The sequence below is a fragment of the Thunnus thynnus genome, chromosome 11 (assembly GCF_963924715.1).
Source record: "Thunnus thynnus chromosome 11, fThuThy2.1, whole genome shotgun sequence".
NCBI classification, from domain to species: domain Eukaryota; kingdom Metazoa; phylum Chordata; class Actinopteri; order Scombriformes; family Scombridae; genus Thunnus; species Thunnus thynnus.
Genome location: NC_089527.1, coordinates 9,403,437 through 9,418,183, shown reverse-complemented (window position 1 = coordinate 9,418,183; position 14,747 = coordinate 9,403,437). Strand labels below are relative to the sequence as shown.

At 37.8% G+C, this 14,747-nt stretch overlaps 1 protein-coding gene across 1 annotated transcript in view; it reads left to right on the top strand.

The window, feature by feature from the left end:
- Nucleotides 1-713: 713 nt before the first annotated feature.
- dnah7 (dynein, axonemal, heavy chain 7) overlaps nt 714-14,747 on the top strand; it is an 84,731-nt gene continuing 70,697 nt past the window's right edge. Inside the window, exons 1-18 of the mRNA XM_067603086.1 lie at nt 714-884; nt 1,100-1,196; nt 1,394-1,574; nt 1,890-1,968; nt 2,344-2,524; nt 2,826-2,898; nt 3,094-3,219; nt 3,642-3,761; nt 5,071-5,254; nt 5,421-5,600; nt 6,273-6,545; nt 7,033-7,160; nt 7,497-7,575; nt 8,469-8,693; nt 8,875-9,021; nt 9,657-9,836; nt 12,344-12,484; nt 12,633-13,000. Coding sequence (XP_067459187.1) covers nt 816-884; nt 1,100-1,196; nt 1,394-1,574; nt 1,890-1,968; nt 2,344-2,524; nt 2,826-2,898; nt 3,094-3,219; nt 3,642-3,761; nt 5,071-5,254; nt 5,421-5,600; nt 6,273-6,545; nt 7,033-7,160; nt 7,497-7,575; nt 8,469-8,693; nt 8,875-9,021; nt 9,657-9,836; nt 12,344-12,484; nt 12,633-13,000 — 2,831 coding nt within the window. The 5' untranslated portion in view covers nt 714-815. The remainder of the gene's footprint in view (nt 885-1,099; nt 1,197-1,393; nt 1,575-1,889; nt 1,969-2,343; nt 2,525-2,825; nt 2,899-3,093; nt 3,220-3,641; nt 3,762-5,070; nt 5,255-5,420; nt 5,601-6,272; nt 6,546-7,032; nt 7,161-7,496; nt 7,576-8,468; nt 8,694-8,874; nt 9,022-9,656; nt 9,837-12,343; nt 12,485-12,632; nt 13,001-14,747) is intronic.

Genomic DNA, 14,747 nt, shown 5'->3' with positions numbered 1-14,747 from the left:
AAATGTATAGAATAATCCATAAATAAAATTATGTTCTAATTCCAATCTAATATATATAAATACTTTCTTCAGCAATTTACAAGATGCCTGAAACATGCTTCTTTTATCACTGTCAGTGCCCCCCACAATTTATTGCTGATAATATCCACCCTCACGTTACATTACTTTGGAAAAATATATTGTTTGCATTCACTGACTATGACTAAATCTCTCCTTAATTGATTTGCTTCTTATTTTGACCAGATTATATATTATATGAATAAATCAAAATTCTTTAAGATCAAGTCCTGACATGTATTAACACATGTAAAAAGACTGTTTGGAACAATATTGTGTGTCTGGTATGTTTTTTCCACAAAAAAAGTTTAAAATCCTTAAAATGACATCTACACCTTCTCCCTCATTAAAAAAATCCAGAGTTTGTAAATATGCAAATATATTTCATTTCAACTTATTTTAACTTCTTCACAGAAGATGTCTGACTATTTCTTTTTTTTTTTTTCTAAATATATTATTATAACCTTTAGTCCCCCTTGTGTGTTTGCAGCATGGATGTACAAAGAGAACAGAGGTTTGCAGACACAAGTTGTATACACAAAGTGCTGTAAACTTGTTGTACACTTGTTTCAATAAAGCTTTCAAAAAAAGAGAACATTCTTGTTGCTAAGGACGCTGAAAGGAGTTCGCGCGAGTTCACGTTGGACCTTTAGCAACGGCCCTAGCAACGGCCATAGCAACGGCACAAGGGATTCCTGAAACGGCTAACATAAGGTTACCGGTATGATAACTTTTACGCGAAAAGCTGCGTTATCAACATGAGTTCAGCCGAGAAGAAAACGAAAATTACTAACGGTCTAAAATTCTTTCTACCAAGTCCTCCAGAGGTAAGTTTAGGAGGGCGGAAGCAGAGAGGGCGATATGGTTTCAGTGTGTTTTTTACAACGTTTGACTGACTGTGTTACCGGCCATGACACAAAGCTAACTTCAAGTTTGTGTCCTGTCAGTGTTACTTTTACGTTGACATCGTCCAAGTTAGGCTGTATGTCTTGTCATTTGTGGAAATACCATAAACTAACTACTGGTTAATTCCATTGTCAAGGTCCACAGAAAACGGCCGTGGATGGAGACAAAACCTTCATTTTCGCTGCATCCGCTATTCAATCAACAGCCTCAAGGAGCTGAAGGAGCTGAAAAAAGTGGGTGAAATGTTCCACGTGGTCCTTAAATATGTTCTTGGTGATTGTTTGATAAATGCGTCTTAATCAAATCTTTTCAGTGCTTTTCAGTAAGACTATTAACCTCTCACATACATAGCAGACGTTGTTTTGAATCGGCAATACATAACTTACAGCTGCATTTTCCATTTGAATTGTTTTCTCTGTGTGTGCTGTAGAGGATATGCTGAGTGAGGGGGCAGACAGTACGCCAAGTGAAGGTTATGGCAGAGACCAGAACCTGTTCCAGGGCAGAAAGGCTGTTCAGATTCCTGGGTCCTTCAAGCGCAGCCGCAGCACCCGCACACAGCTCCGTAAAGATCCCAAGACTGTTCGTGAATCTCTGGTTAAACTTATATGGTGAGTTGCACCATTCCTTTTCCTTTAAGTTTACATCTGTCTGTCTGTCCATCTCTCTATATGTCAATATTTCCTCTATATGGTTTGGCAGCCCAGAAACAACATGACTAACTTACTAATTACCCATTTAAAAAAAGAGATGTTGAATTTTGTCATGACAAACTATCTAGACAAAATCTTTTTCGCAGACATCTTTGTACTGTAGATATTAACTGTCCCACTGCTACATTACACTGCAAAGGACAAACTGTTTATTATTCATGTGTCATTTGTTGTGACTCACATTCTGCTTTTTTTTTTTTTTGTTCTTTTTAGCCAGCCGGAGCAGGAGGATGACAGCAGCTCTCCACCATGTGGCTCTCACAAAATCACAGAAAACGATGATTGTGAAATGGTGAAACACAACACAATATACACTCGATAACATATTTTGTATCACAGGCCCTCTTTTGTTGTGTCCATTGAGTCCAAGACACTTGATATGGTAGCCTTTTAATCATTGTTTTGTTTGTTTTGTTGGTCTCAGTGGTTGCAGTTTCTATGTATGTTTCTAGCTTAGTGCAGTAAGTTTTCTTTACATCTTAAAAAAATATATCTTTGCTTGCCTGTACTAAGGCCAAGCAATAAAACTACATTTGCTGTTTATTTATTTTTTTTATTTTAGAAACAAGTTCCTGGATATAGATAACTTTTTCTGCACTATTACAAGAAGTAAAATTCTAAAATGTCCTCACTGCTACTGAGAATGGTTTGTAATCTGTCCTGTCAGAGATATAACCTCTACATCGAGAAAGGGGTGGAGCTGGAGCGTGTGGCTCCTTTGGAGGACTCGTGGCTTAAGAATATTCTGGGAATGGTCCCCCGCCACCTGAAGAGCCTGAGCACAACATTGGAGCTACTGGATTATGAAATTAAGGAGAACTACTTGCACAGTGTCAAGAAAGCAATATGTATTTATTTAATTACTCTTAAAATCATGAATTTCTAGCAGTTTTTAACATATGGCCTACATATATTTGACCTTTAAAATCCATACACCATAATCAGGATAATCATATTTCAGGATTAAAATTCAAATACAAATTAGCAGTTGGAATTGACAACTCACCAGATGAAATTATTCATTTAGTTTTCTTCATTTTTATCCTATTAATGTTACCCAAGAAATTGTTGGTTACTGCATAATTTGTAATGCATAAGTATGTGGTAATATACTATTGTTTGTTTAATATCTTTTGTTTGTGATTGCAGTGAAATACACATTCAGAGATTCAATGGAAAGTGAGGAGGACACAGTGAAAGATCTGCCCCCTCACAGACTTGAGTAAGTCAGGGGGACGTTAACTGAGAATGTTGAATGTTTACGGTTTTCCATGTTTTGTCTGAGAAGTATACAGTGCATCATATGGCCTGAGTTTTAATAAGCAGAGGCCGGAAGCCTTTAGAATTATAATTTATATATTTTGACAAAGGAAAAAAGTCAATTCTTCACAGTCCCTCTGTTATCTTTGACTGTCAGAATGGAGGTTCTGCCAAAACCATGGAACAAGTCCTTTGTCCAAGCACGAAAGAGGATGAGAGATAAGCTTCACTCTATCAACCCCACTATGCTGCGGGTGCTGTACCTTTGGCATGTCTCTTACAAGTAAGTACAGTACGATACATTTTTATTTTTATTCAAACTTCAAATGGACTTAATTTATTTCTGCTATTTCAACTGAAATAAGTGTAGTGAGTGAGTGAGTTTGGTAAACTTTTGTTCAACCAGCCTTTAAAAAATTGTAAAAAATTCCAGTTGATTAATATAGAGGAAAAAAATGACATTTTATTTTATATAATTTAATCATTTAATTTGAGAAAAGCATCATACCTTGTTCATTGTTTTTAAAATCTTTTGTTTTATAACACTTAAAACAGAACATGTGATAAGTAAACATACAATTGTAAGTAGTTCACATAGTATGAAGACAATAAACACATAGAATGCCAGAGAAATGGTGCAAGACATACAGAAGACCACACACTGTAAAATACTGAATCTCACCCTCTTGGATGACCTACTTGCAGAAAGCTGCGTCTGATAGATGTGGAAGAGTTCCACAGCAGAGAGGAGTCCATGGAGCTCTCTGTGTTTCAGCAAATTGTCACCAGACATGTTGATAATGCCAGAGCAATCCTTCTCCACAAGTGAGTTCACATAATCACTCAACAACAAGATACCTGCGCTCAGTTAAATAACAACAAGTTTAAATTATTTGTCATTGTGGATTTAATGTACAGATGTATATATGTATATATATATATAAGTGTGCATTGAATGGAGCTCAAGAGTACTTTTAAATACAAAGAAACATAATTTCATTTTTGAAGCACAATTTCAAAATGCATACAATGTATTTCTATGGTCCAGGATGATTAGTTTCTGTTAACAAAGACATCTTCAAAGGCAGAATAAGTAGGGCAGTGGGTGTGTAGCCTCCAGCCAAAAACAGCACAGGGTAAAAGTTCTTTAGTAGTAACTTTGAGTGGCAGCCATAGGAAGCTATTACATCAATAACATCAGCGAATACATATTCTCCTCCACAACCTCCAAATGTTTTTGTAAATCCGATATTTGAGTACCTACTAATTTCCTGCTTATCAGTACTCCAGAGACTCATACCTGAGGTTATGTGTATCACAATATTAAATCTATCTACCCAACCTTATGAAATTTTCCACTATCTTGTATACAAACCTCCACTGAATACAAACTGACTCAGGTGAGGTGGTACCATACTGCTCGTATGAAGAGTAAAATGGTAAATAGACTGCACTTATGTAAACGCTAAAGATAGCATTCCTCAAATGTAAATATCCATGTATTCATTCCTGCATAAAGTGACAAATGGCTAGAAAGAGAAGGCACAATGAGTACAGCTGGATGAAAATTGGCAAAATGTCACTAGATGTTAAGCCATGGTGAGCTTCTATTATGTTGCTTTAGTAAAAGATTAGCATGTGTCACTAACAGTTGCTACATATTAAGTTGATTAACTTTCCTACAAATACAGTGCCAATCCTGCTTCAGAAGTTCACTTGAGTTTTAGAGAAATAAAACCAAGTGCATAGTGCACAGTGGGTAGTTCAGGGGACTTTGGACATCGGCGCCATCCTAGCGATAACAGAGTTGCAACTTTAGAAAGCCTGAAATCAGCAGCAACTGAGGTAACAGAGGAGTGACTGGTGTGGATCAGCAACAATAGTACAATAGATGAATTATATTGTGCAGAGATAGCATAACACTACTGATTTCACCTATAAACCAACAATCCACTTGTTACAGTGCTGTCCTCTACATCAATTTCCCCACTGGTATCATTAAAGTTTCAATTCATTATTTCATTTTTTTTTAGTTTTTTTTTTTAGATTTGCATCTGTAGTTGTGGTATTAATTGCATATTAACACATTCCCTGAATATAATCTTAAATGTGATTTTGCTGTTTTCTACCTCAGATGGATTCCTGAAGTGCAACAAATTTACTCCTCTGGGAGCAGGCGCAAGCAGGTGCCCACCATCAGCAACATGGCCAAGCTACAGTCTTTCTACAATTGTGTTGCTACGCTAATGACCTACCAGCTGCAGAACCTTGCAATAGACTCAATGAGGGACTACACACACCTAATTTCCCAAGACCCGGTAGGAGAAAGCTTAAAAATTTCAAGACAATATATTTTAGAAGAGTGAAACAGACTTGGCTGGAAAAAGTCATTTCAATAAATTCTAGTTTTGACCTACATGAACAGGTGGATCCTTTTCAAAGCTGCACTCTTTTTGCCTTGTTATTTGCTCTTTACCATCTTAGCAGTCAGAGCGAGCCTATGAGCACCCAGGCTTTGTGCTGCATCTGATCTTGGAGGACAGGGAGATCAAGTTTGAGCCAAACTTCAAATTATATGAGGATGTTCTCCTTAACGTCTATGAGTTCATGCTCTGGTCCATCAGCATGGTACCTCGTGTGGAAACCAAATTGTACTCTGAATGGGTAAGAAGAAAAGTGTGTGTTTGTAGTATCTATGAAAAACAACAGTTAGGTCTTTAGTCCCCTCAATTAAGTTTCCTCCTCATCATATTTATTAAAGGTTGTCGAGACAGTGACACTGATTATCATATCCAGGTCTGTTTTTTTAAGAGGTCCATGAAAAGACTACTATATCTTTTCATTCTCAACAGATTATGCTATCCACTGTTTTCTGTAATTCATTACATTGTCATTCTCACCTGCACTTGTCACTTTCTTGACAGTGTTATCCAGTATTGGCTTATTCCTGTCCCTTGTGGCGAATTGGGGAAAAACACTGTTTCTGTCTGTAAATGCTGATATTCAAATTGGATATATCTTTTACATATAAAAACTTGGAGCTTCTTATCATAGTTTAGGAGTGAAGAATTTTTCTAATGCTGAAACTCACCAATAGTGTGGTATTATCTGACATACTGTATCAGTAATAGCGCATCAGTAATTATATAGCACATTGTCTATTCTCTAAATTTTGGCAGTGGTTGGTATATTTCTCCTGCACTAATGTTGCTAAGATGCCATTTTCTGTATTGTAAAATCACAGTACTAAATCATGGCATCCATCATCTACTTTTACCACTGAAATTAAAATTTAGTTTTCTGCCTGGGTCTGTATCTTATGTCATGTCTTCCCAGCAAAGCACCCCATTTGGGGGCCACCTGAAGCCCATCATTCTGCCAGAGATCCTTCAGGCCCAGCAGGAGGAGGTGCAAAGGGTGATCCAGGCTGAGTGTGTAAGGCCCAAAGAGTATGTCCACAAGTATGATAAATACGCCGCACTGGTATCCAAACAGGCAGAGGAAGATGTGGAACAGTTTCTCAGCGAGCAGCACTCCTTCCAGGAAATCATGGAAGAGGTGACACACTACCAGCAGGTGGTTGACCAGATCCAGTACACGTCATGCAAGGTACTTGGTGAAACTCACCTGAAATGACGATCCAGTTGCCCAAAAGAAATTCATGTTTTAGGCGGTTGATGTTGATATCTGAGAGACTTACATAAGATAAGATAAGAGGAGACTATGTCCAGATTTATTGAAATTAGACAGAACAAATACTTTGCCCATGCATGAAAGATATGTCTGGTGACAGCAAAATCATGTAATTTAACAATCAGAGCTGATTTGAAGTATTTAAATTTGCTTGAAATTTAGGTTTTAAATATTTCTTTACTGTCTAATTACAGTAATAACCATCACTCCCCATAGAACTATCTAATAAATCCACAAAACCTAACGAATCTGATCATCTTAAAAGTAACAATCCTTAAATCTTGATGTTTACCATGACTATGACTGACTAAGATTATTTGAAAGTCTACTAAATTGTAGATATGTCAGTGAATATGTGTCAGATTATGTTAATTGTGGTACTGACTGATACTTTGGGCTGTAGGTGGTACGTCTTGGCATGTTTGAGGTTCAGTCCCATAAGCTCATGCACACTCTAGCCAAGCGTGCTCAGGAGCTACAACAAAAACTGGTTATACGGATGCTACAGGACCATCAGGAAGTCAACAAGAAGTCAGTTTCACCATTTTGTCTTTTTCTTTCATAGAAAGACCATATTCTCTCCACGTTCGTACAAAAATTTGCAAGCAAGTTATAAAAAAAAGATCAGGAATAAGAGCAATTTCTATTTGACATGTACTGCTGAAATGTGCATAGGGAAGCTTCTTCACCTTTCAGACCTTAGTTGGTCGCTCTAGAGCTTCAAAATAAAGATTGGAAATTTACAGTAGTATCTTTTTTAGCCTCTATTCCAGTCATACTTCTTAGCTCCAAACTGTGACATAATAAGATTGTAAGACTGTGAAACCCTTTGTACATGTCACTGAATTAATGCTCTTCCTTTCAAAGGCTCTGTAATGAATTCGAGAAGATTGCAGAGAAGGCACTGAGCACACCACCTGACACACAGAAACTGATGGAGCTGAAGGTATCTACCTCAAATTTTTGTCACATAGACCAGCTTGTTGCATTGTACTATGTACAACTAACTGTCTCTCACACCTCTGTCCACAAAGCCGTAAGGAATGAAATTACACATTAAACATCCAGTCACTACTAATAGATGACAGCTTTGCATTTTTTAATCTTTTACTGTGGTGATAGGGGCTTCTCGTAATGGGTCTAAAGTCTAACCCAAACACTTTGGCTACAGAAGGCCTGGGACATCTTAAATTTATCTCACACCTCTAACTCAGGACAGTAGCCCATTCATTTCAGTGGACCAAATCCATTTTAAGTGCAGCTTGTCGAGACTGTTGGTAAGCCTACTTATACCTTTGGCATATCACTTTGTTACTTTTCAACATGGAAAGTCTCTATAGCCCTCTAAACCATTTGAGAATTTTCCTTTTAAAATCAGGTAAATAGCGTGAAAAGCATTATTTTGACTTGATTTTGACATTGGTTCCTTTGTCCCCTGTGTGTGGTTGTGGAGCTCTATGAATAATACCCAATATTTGTTTATACACAGTCCAGATAAAGTAACGATTTTCTCAGATTTGATTCGTCGTGTGAAGTGAAATGAACCATCACACTTTAACAGTATTGGGACAATTTGTTATGAAATGTCATTATCTACACATAGTGAATGTATTTCATCAAATAGTAGCTGCTTTCTTTGAATTTGAACCAGCATTTTCACTTACTTTTCTTACTAAATGTGTCAGTCATAGCCGGAAAATAATATACAGAAATATACAAAGGCAGAGCAGGGTGTATAGCAGCAGTTATTAAGTATTTTCTTTAGAAGTATAAACAGTTTTTTGCTTTATAGTAGAAGCATTACATCAGTCAACTTTGTTTCCCTTTATCCCCATCCAGGCCTATATGAATAAGGTGGTGAACACAGAGATGCCTCTGTTGGAGCAGAGATTGGCAGACTCCAACACACAATTGTGTTTCCTGATGGATTTTGTCTCCCTCTCACCATTGGACATGGAGCTCAACAAAAAGACCATCCAATGGCTTCAGCGTATGCCATCCATCTTTGAGGAACACCAACAGATCATTACTGAAAAGACAGAGCAATATCAAAGTGGTCTCAAGGTCTTTGTTTCTACTTTATCTATCAATCTATTGTTGTCTGTTGATCTCTGTTGAGTGGAATCTGGATATTTTTGCACCAAAACTGTAGAACAATCCAACTAAATAGTTACTGTGAACGTAAAATGAAAAACTATTGATTACTAAAAAACAAAGTGTGCGTCTCTGTATGTGCTCGTTCCAGTTGTGCCTTGAGCACTTTGTGGAAGAACTGGAGAGCTACAGTGTACAAGTGGAGGAGTTTACTGCCTTTGGTGAGCTGACGGATCTCAGCAAGTACTTGAAGAAAGCCCAGGCCCTCAATGCCAAACTGGAGTTAGCCATGGAAAAGGTACATCCTGATGTGATTGCTTAGAAATATAGGACTAGAGAAAAAATTCCACTCTGAATCTATAACACTAGCTCTGTCAAATAACAGCAGTAGAGAGTGACAGAAGGCCATTATTGGAGGTAACTCATGCAAAGTGATACTGATACATACTGATACCCAAACTGATAAAATACATAATAGTATAATCAGGCACCCTGCATAAGCCTGTAAGATGACCTTTTGCAGCATGATTCAAGGCTGATAACAATCTTTGATTTTATAAGTACTTCACTTCACAAATTTCATTATTTGATACAGTGATAGAAAGAGAAGAGGTTTTATGAATTGATGCCCACAGATAGACATGCTTTGGATTGAAAGACAAACATTTATTGTGCAGTGGATTACTGTGCTGTATTTGATGTTGAATCATATGTGCTATCAATATTTAACCTTTAGAGGGCAGCATTGGCTGTAAAAATAACTCAGTCACAGGAGTTGTAATGTGGTGTTATCATGTTTTTATCTTCCCTCCATTGTATCCAGTTATTTATATTCTCCTTGTTTTCTTTGTTTCCACTATCCTTTTTTTGTTTGTTTGTTTGTTTGTTCAATCTCTCCTTCCTCACTTCTTTTCCTTTTACCGTTCTGGAAAGATAAATGATTTCAATCAAGAGGAGGAAGCCTATGGCTGGCCTGTTTCCCAGTACCCACAGCGTAAAAAGATCCAGGACAAGCTCACGCCCTTCCTGCGCCTCTATGAGACAGCCAATGATTTCCTAAACGAGTACCAGCAGTGGCTCCATGGGCCGCTCTCGGGTGTGAACCCAGACAAGGTACCAGAATTTGGAAATTCCTTTGTTATAAAGTTGTACATTAATATAAAAGTTAATTTATCTAACCAGCAAGCACTCAACACTTAACAGGCACATCCTTTATCTTCATTACAGCTTCAGGGCTGCTTAGAATGTGATCTTAGAAGTCCTCAACTGTGTTAATTGGGTTGCTGGAAAGACAGAAATCTGATTTACTGTTGTACTATTGAATGTCCCTTAAAGAAAGCTTCAGTTAGTTATGTTTAGATGCGGTTATTGGAAGTTTATGGAAGCCATTTAAAATCCTTTCATGTTTGAAGTCACTCTTGAGTTTATTTAGCAAGGTGTATGAGTACATTGTAATCTGAGAATGAGGAGACAACAAGCTTAGGTTGATTAGGCTGTTACACAATATGAAAGTTCAACACAAACTGTCATAGTCATTAACAACTGCAGTTTTTTGTAGCATTACGATATCCAGTGTGAGCCCTTCTGAGGCAGTTAGTGAAGAAAGATAAACATGAAAAGGCTTGCTTCCTTCCACTTCTCACAAAGCCCTGTTGTCAGCAACAACAGTTGTTTTTTTGTGTTAAGTCATTAATTTAAGATTAAGATTTCTTTATAGTCATTTCTTAGCACTCGCATACATTGGAACAAAATTTGTCCTCTGCATTTGACCCATCTTAAACACTAGGAGCAGTGGGTAGGTGTTAAAAGAGATCAGATTTACTGTGGTGATATATGATATTTTTGCTCCATTGTGATGAAAACAAGTGTGCATTATTAGAGTGACTGAGTCCTGTCAATGTGTGTAAGGAAGGGTAAAACTGTTCTGCAGTCTATTAGAGTTTGTGCACTCATGGTGGGTGTTTGTGCCCAAAGATAAATGGTGATTGCCAACAGTAACAGAGGAATCTAAATTAATCCTTTGTTTGAAATTCTGTATCCTTTGAAAGCTTTGAAAGCTCTCTCTCCTCCTTTAAACTGTTAATAATGTAAAAACCATCACTCACAATAATGCTACATGGTTTTAAAAACTGCCTCTTTCACACTGTCACAAACACAATGACATTTATGGAGCATTGAACACTCAACTATTCAAAAATAGTGTATGTCATATTATCATGTGACATATCAGTCTGTTCTGCTTTAACTTGCTGTGTACACATAGCATTTATGTGGGATGTGCTCGCTTATTGGAGACAAGGACAGTGCAAGTGAGTGAACTGTTTGTCTCTGTTTTTGACTACAACAGTGTGTTAAAGCAAGGCGACAATTGTTTTCTTAGGGCAACCATTTTGTCTTCTCATAGCATGACAACCACAGGTGAAACTTTAATTCTAATGAAGTAAGCCAGCTAACTAAGGCCTGAAATATCTAAATGGAAAGCAGACATTATTGTAACCAACAATTATTTTCATTATTGATTAATCTGGCGATTATTTTCTTGATTAATCATTTTGTCTATAAAAGCCAGAAATATTTGTAGATGATGAAGAAAAGCATTCTCACATTTTAGAAGCTGTAAACAGAGAATGGCATTTTTATTTAACTTAAACAACTGATGGATTGTCAAACTATTTGCAGAGTCATTTTCTGTCCATCAACTAATCAGTCAGTCGATTAAAGTGGCTGGTGTAATCTAAATTTTACCAGCCACTTCATAGTTTTTTACCAACCACCATTTTGTAATCGCTCTTTTATGTGTTACTAACTTTTGTGTAACGTTTGTCTTGTTTTGAAAAAATAAACAAAAAAAAACAACTAACACACATTTCCCCCATAAAAAATATTGCTTTAATATTCACTTATGGTTATCCATTTATAATTCTCTCTCCCACACACACACACACACACACACACACTCTTCAAATGCACAAAAACAAAATACAGACCCCGAAACAGCGGTGCACTGTAGATCCACTTTAAGTCTGAACTTTAAGAGTCTTTTAACATGAGAACTTTAACAATCTGCCACACATTATTACGCACACACACACACACACACACACACTGAAACTATTTTCTCCAGGGCTGACTTTCCTTGTACAATGCGGATCACCTTGTGGCATTTGGAGAATTTGTGGTCCTTGATAGCCAACAATTTTAAATTATTGGTGCTCACAATAAAGCTGTTGTTTGTAGAGATGCACCGATCGATCAACCACTGATTGAAAACGGCAGATTTTCAGCTGATTGGCCATGACTGGTGACTAGCTCCTATCAACCAATAGTTGTACCTTTGTACCTTTAATTACCATAGTAACTTCCCCATTCATCCCAGCAACTGCCTTGAAACACCATAGTAACCATATAAGACAACAAACACCTGCTACCCCCTTATTAACCACCCATAACACCGGCAATAACAGCAACCGATTAGAACACTATAGCACACTTTCATTTTATTCATTTACAACTTATCATGTGACCTCTCAGCATCAGTAGCTTTTAAACAGTAAGCAATCACAAAACAGTCTGTTATACCCACAAGATGTCTGTTTTTCTGACTGAAACCCCCCATGTAGGTCGAAGGGGATGTTGGCAACTACTGGCGCACTCTGTATAAGCTGGAGAAAGGCTTCGGTGATGTACCCAAAGCCTTGAACATAGCCACCACTATGAAGGCTAAGGTGGAGGACTTCAAAGAACACATTCCTATGGTGCAGGTAAGACCCTAATAGAAATATTTTATACCTATAGATTTAATAATATAATTTCAATTTCTTTGTCATTATATCATGCTGAGTAAATCTTAATTTAACTTGAAATTTCCACTATGTCTTTTTTCCCCTCCTACTCCTCCCATCTTGATAGGTACTGTGCAACCCCGGCCTGCGTGACCGCCACTGGGATGCTATGGCGGAGGTGGCTGGCATCTCCCTGCAGCCAGTTGATGACCGTGCCTGTGTGGCTAACTTCATATCCATGCACCTGGAAGAGCACCTAAGCACCTTTGAAGGCATCAGTGAGGCAGCCAGCAAGGAGTACTCCCTGGAGAAGGCCATGGAGAAAATGGCCAGTGAGTGGGGTGACATGGAGTTCAGCCTCCTGGCCTACCGAGAGACGGGCACTTCCATCCTGTCATCTGTGGATGAAGTGCAGATGCTGTTGGATGATCACATTGTGAAGACGCAAACCATGAGGGGCTCACCTTTCATTAAACCTTTTGAGGTGGAGATACGGTAAGATTTGCTTGAGAATTATTTTCTTTATCCTGTTTGGAAAAGCAATTCACTAATGTTATGAAGTAAGTACACATAGTAGGGCTAGTTGAAATTGTTCATGTTAAAGGACCAGTGTGTAGGATTTAGTGGCATCTAGTGGTGAGGTTGCAGATTGCAACCCACTGAATACCCCCTCCCCTTCCAAGCATGTAGGAGAACCTACGGTGGCCACGGAGCTTGCAGAAAATGTGAAAGGCCCTCTTTAGAGCCAGAGTTTGGTTTGTGTGTTCTGGGCTACTGTAGGCAGTGCAATATGGTGGCCACCATCTAAGAGGACCCGCTCCCTCTATAGATATAAAGAGCTCATTCTGAGGTAATGGAAACACAATGATTCGTATTTTCAGGTGATTATACAGTAATTAAAACATAATTATGAATATTATATTCTATTTCTGCCAAGTCCATTCTGCTAAATTCTACAAACTGCACCTTTAAACCTGCAGTGCGGAACTTTTACATTTAAATGAACGTCTGTTATATTCAAGCCCTTGTCAAACAAGTTCACACAATGCTGATTAAGCCTATCACCGCGAGATAAATCTCTCTGTATTTCACAGTATACCAGAGTTTTAAATCTGGTGTCAGGTTTTACATTCCCGCGCTGGATGGATGAACGCATGAATGCAGACTTCTGCTGGCCGAGCCCGCTAACTTCTGGTTAGCTCTCTGCTAACCTGAAGCAGGATGAAATAATTTAATCGAGCCACTCTTCTAGACTTTCCAAATGTTATTGGACCAAATGGATCACATTGTGATAGTGAAACAAGTCATTTCACTGGAGTTGTGTGATGTTAAAAACAATTGTTTTAAAGCCACAACAGTGTATGTATGACATAAGCATGGGTTGACTGTGTTTGTGTAATTACTCACACTGCCAGAAGGGGGAGACAAAAGTCCTGCACTCCAGCTTTAAGGATGCTTTTAGTTTTGTTGTTTATTAAACTGGGGTAAATTGCAAATAATGTCTGAGCATTAGTTTTCACTCTGAGTATTTGAACTGTATTTGAATACAGTATTTCTGTGTTTGGTGAAACACTCCTGATGTGTGGGTTTTACGAATATTCTGCGTTTGGACAGGACACACAGACTGAGTTGGCAAAACAAACTGCAATAAAATCCAGAAATATATGCTACCACAAAATTCAAACAGACGCTGACATATCATAAACTCATTGTTGAGCTACAATTCATTACCAGTGTGTGCATTGCTTGCTGCTTGGATTTTTTGACAATAGCCGTGCAGCCCTGAACCCCAACAGGCAAACAGAGACTTATATTCATAGATGCTGACAGTAAGTTAGTCATTTCTGTCCAGAATAACTTGACTGCTTGGCATTGCCACAGCATGTGGATGAAAGTATTTTTTTTTTTATTTTGAAGGGTGTAATATAAGGTCTATGTAAATGTTTCAATTTCATAACTCTGAATCTTACTGACTTAGATATTGCTAGAGTCCCTCAATATTCCGTCCCACTCTGCAGAGGTGAGTTACATTGTTAAATCTTGCTCCCACTGGGTCTGAGCTGGAGCACTGCAGTTTGTAAAATAATGAATGATCAACCTATACAGACAATCTAAAGACCTGAATTGTTTGTCTGTCTGTGTCAGAACTGTAGTTAAAACATTTTTTGTGAAACTTGGAAAACATTGTGTAAAATTAATTTATTACTATTAAGTTTTAATCTCCCTCTGAGATCAGCAAATG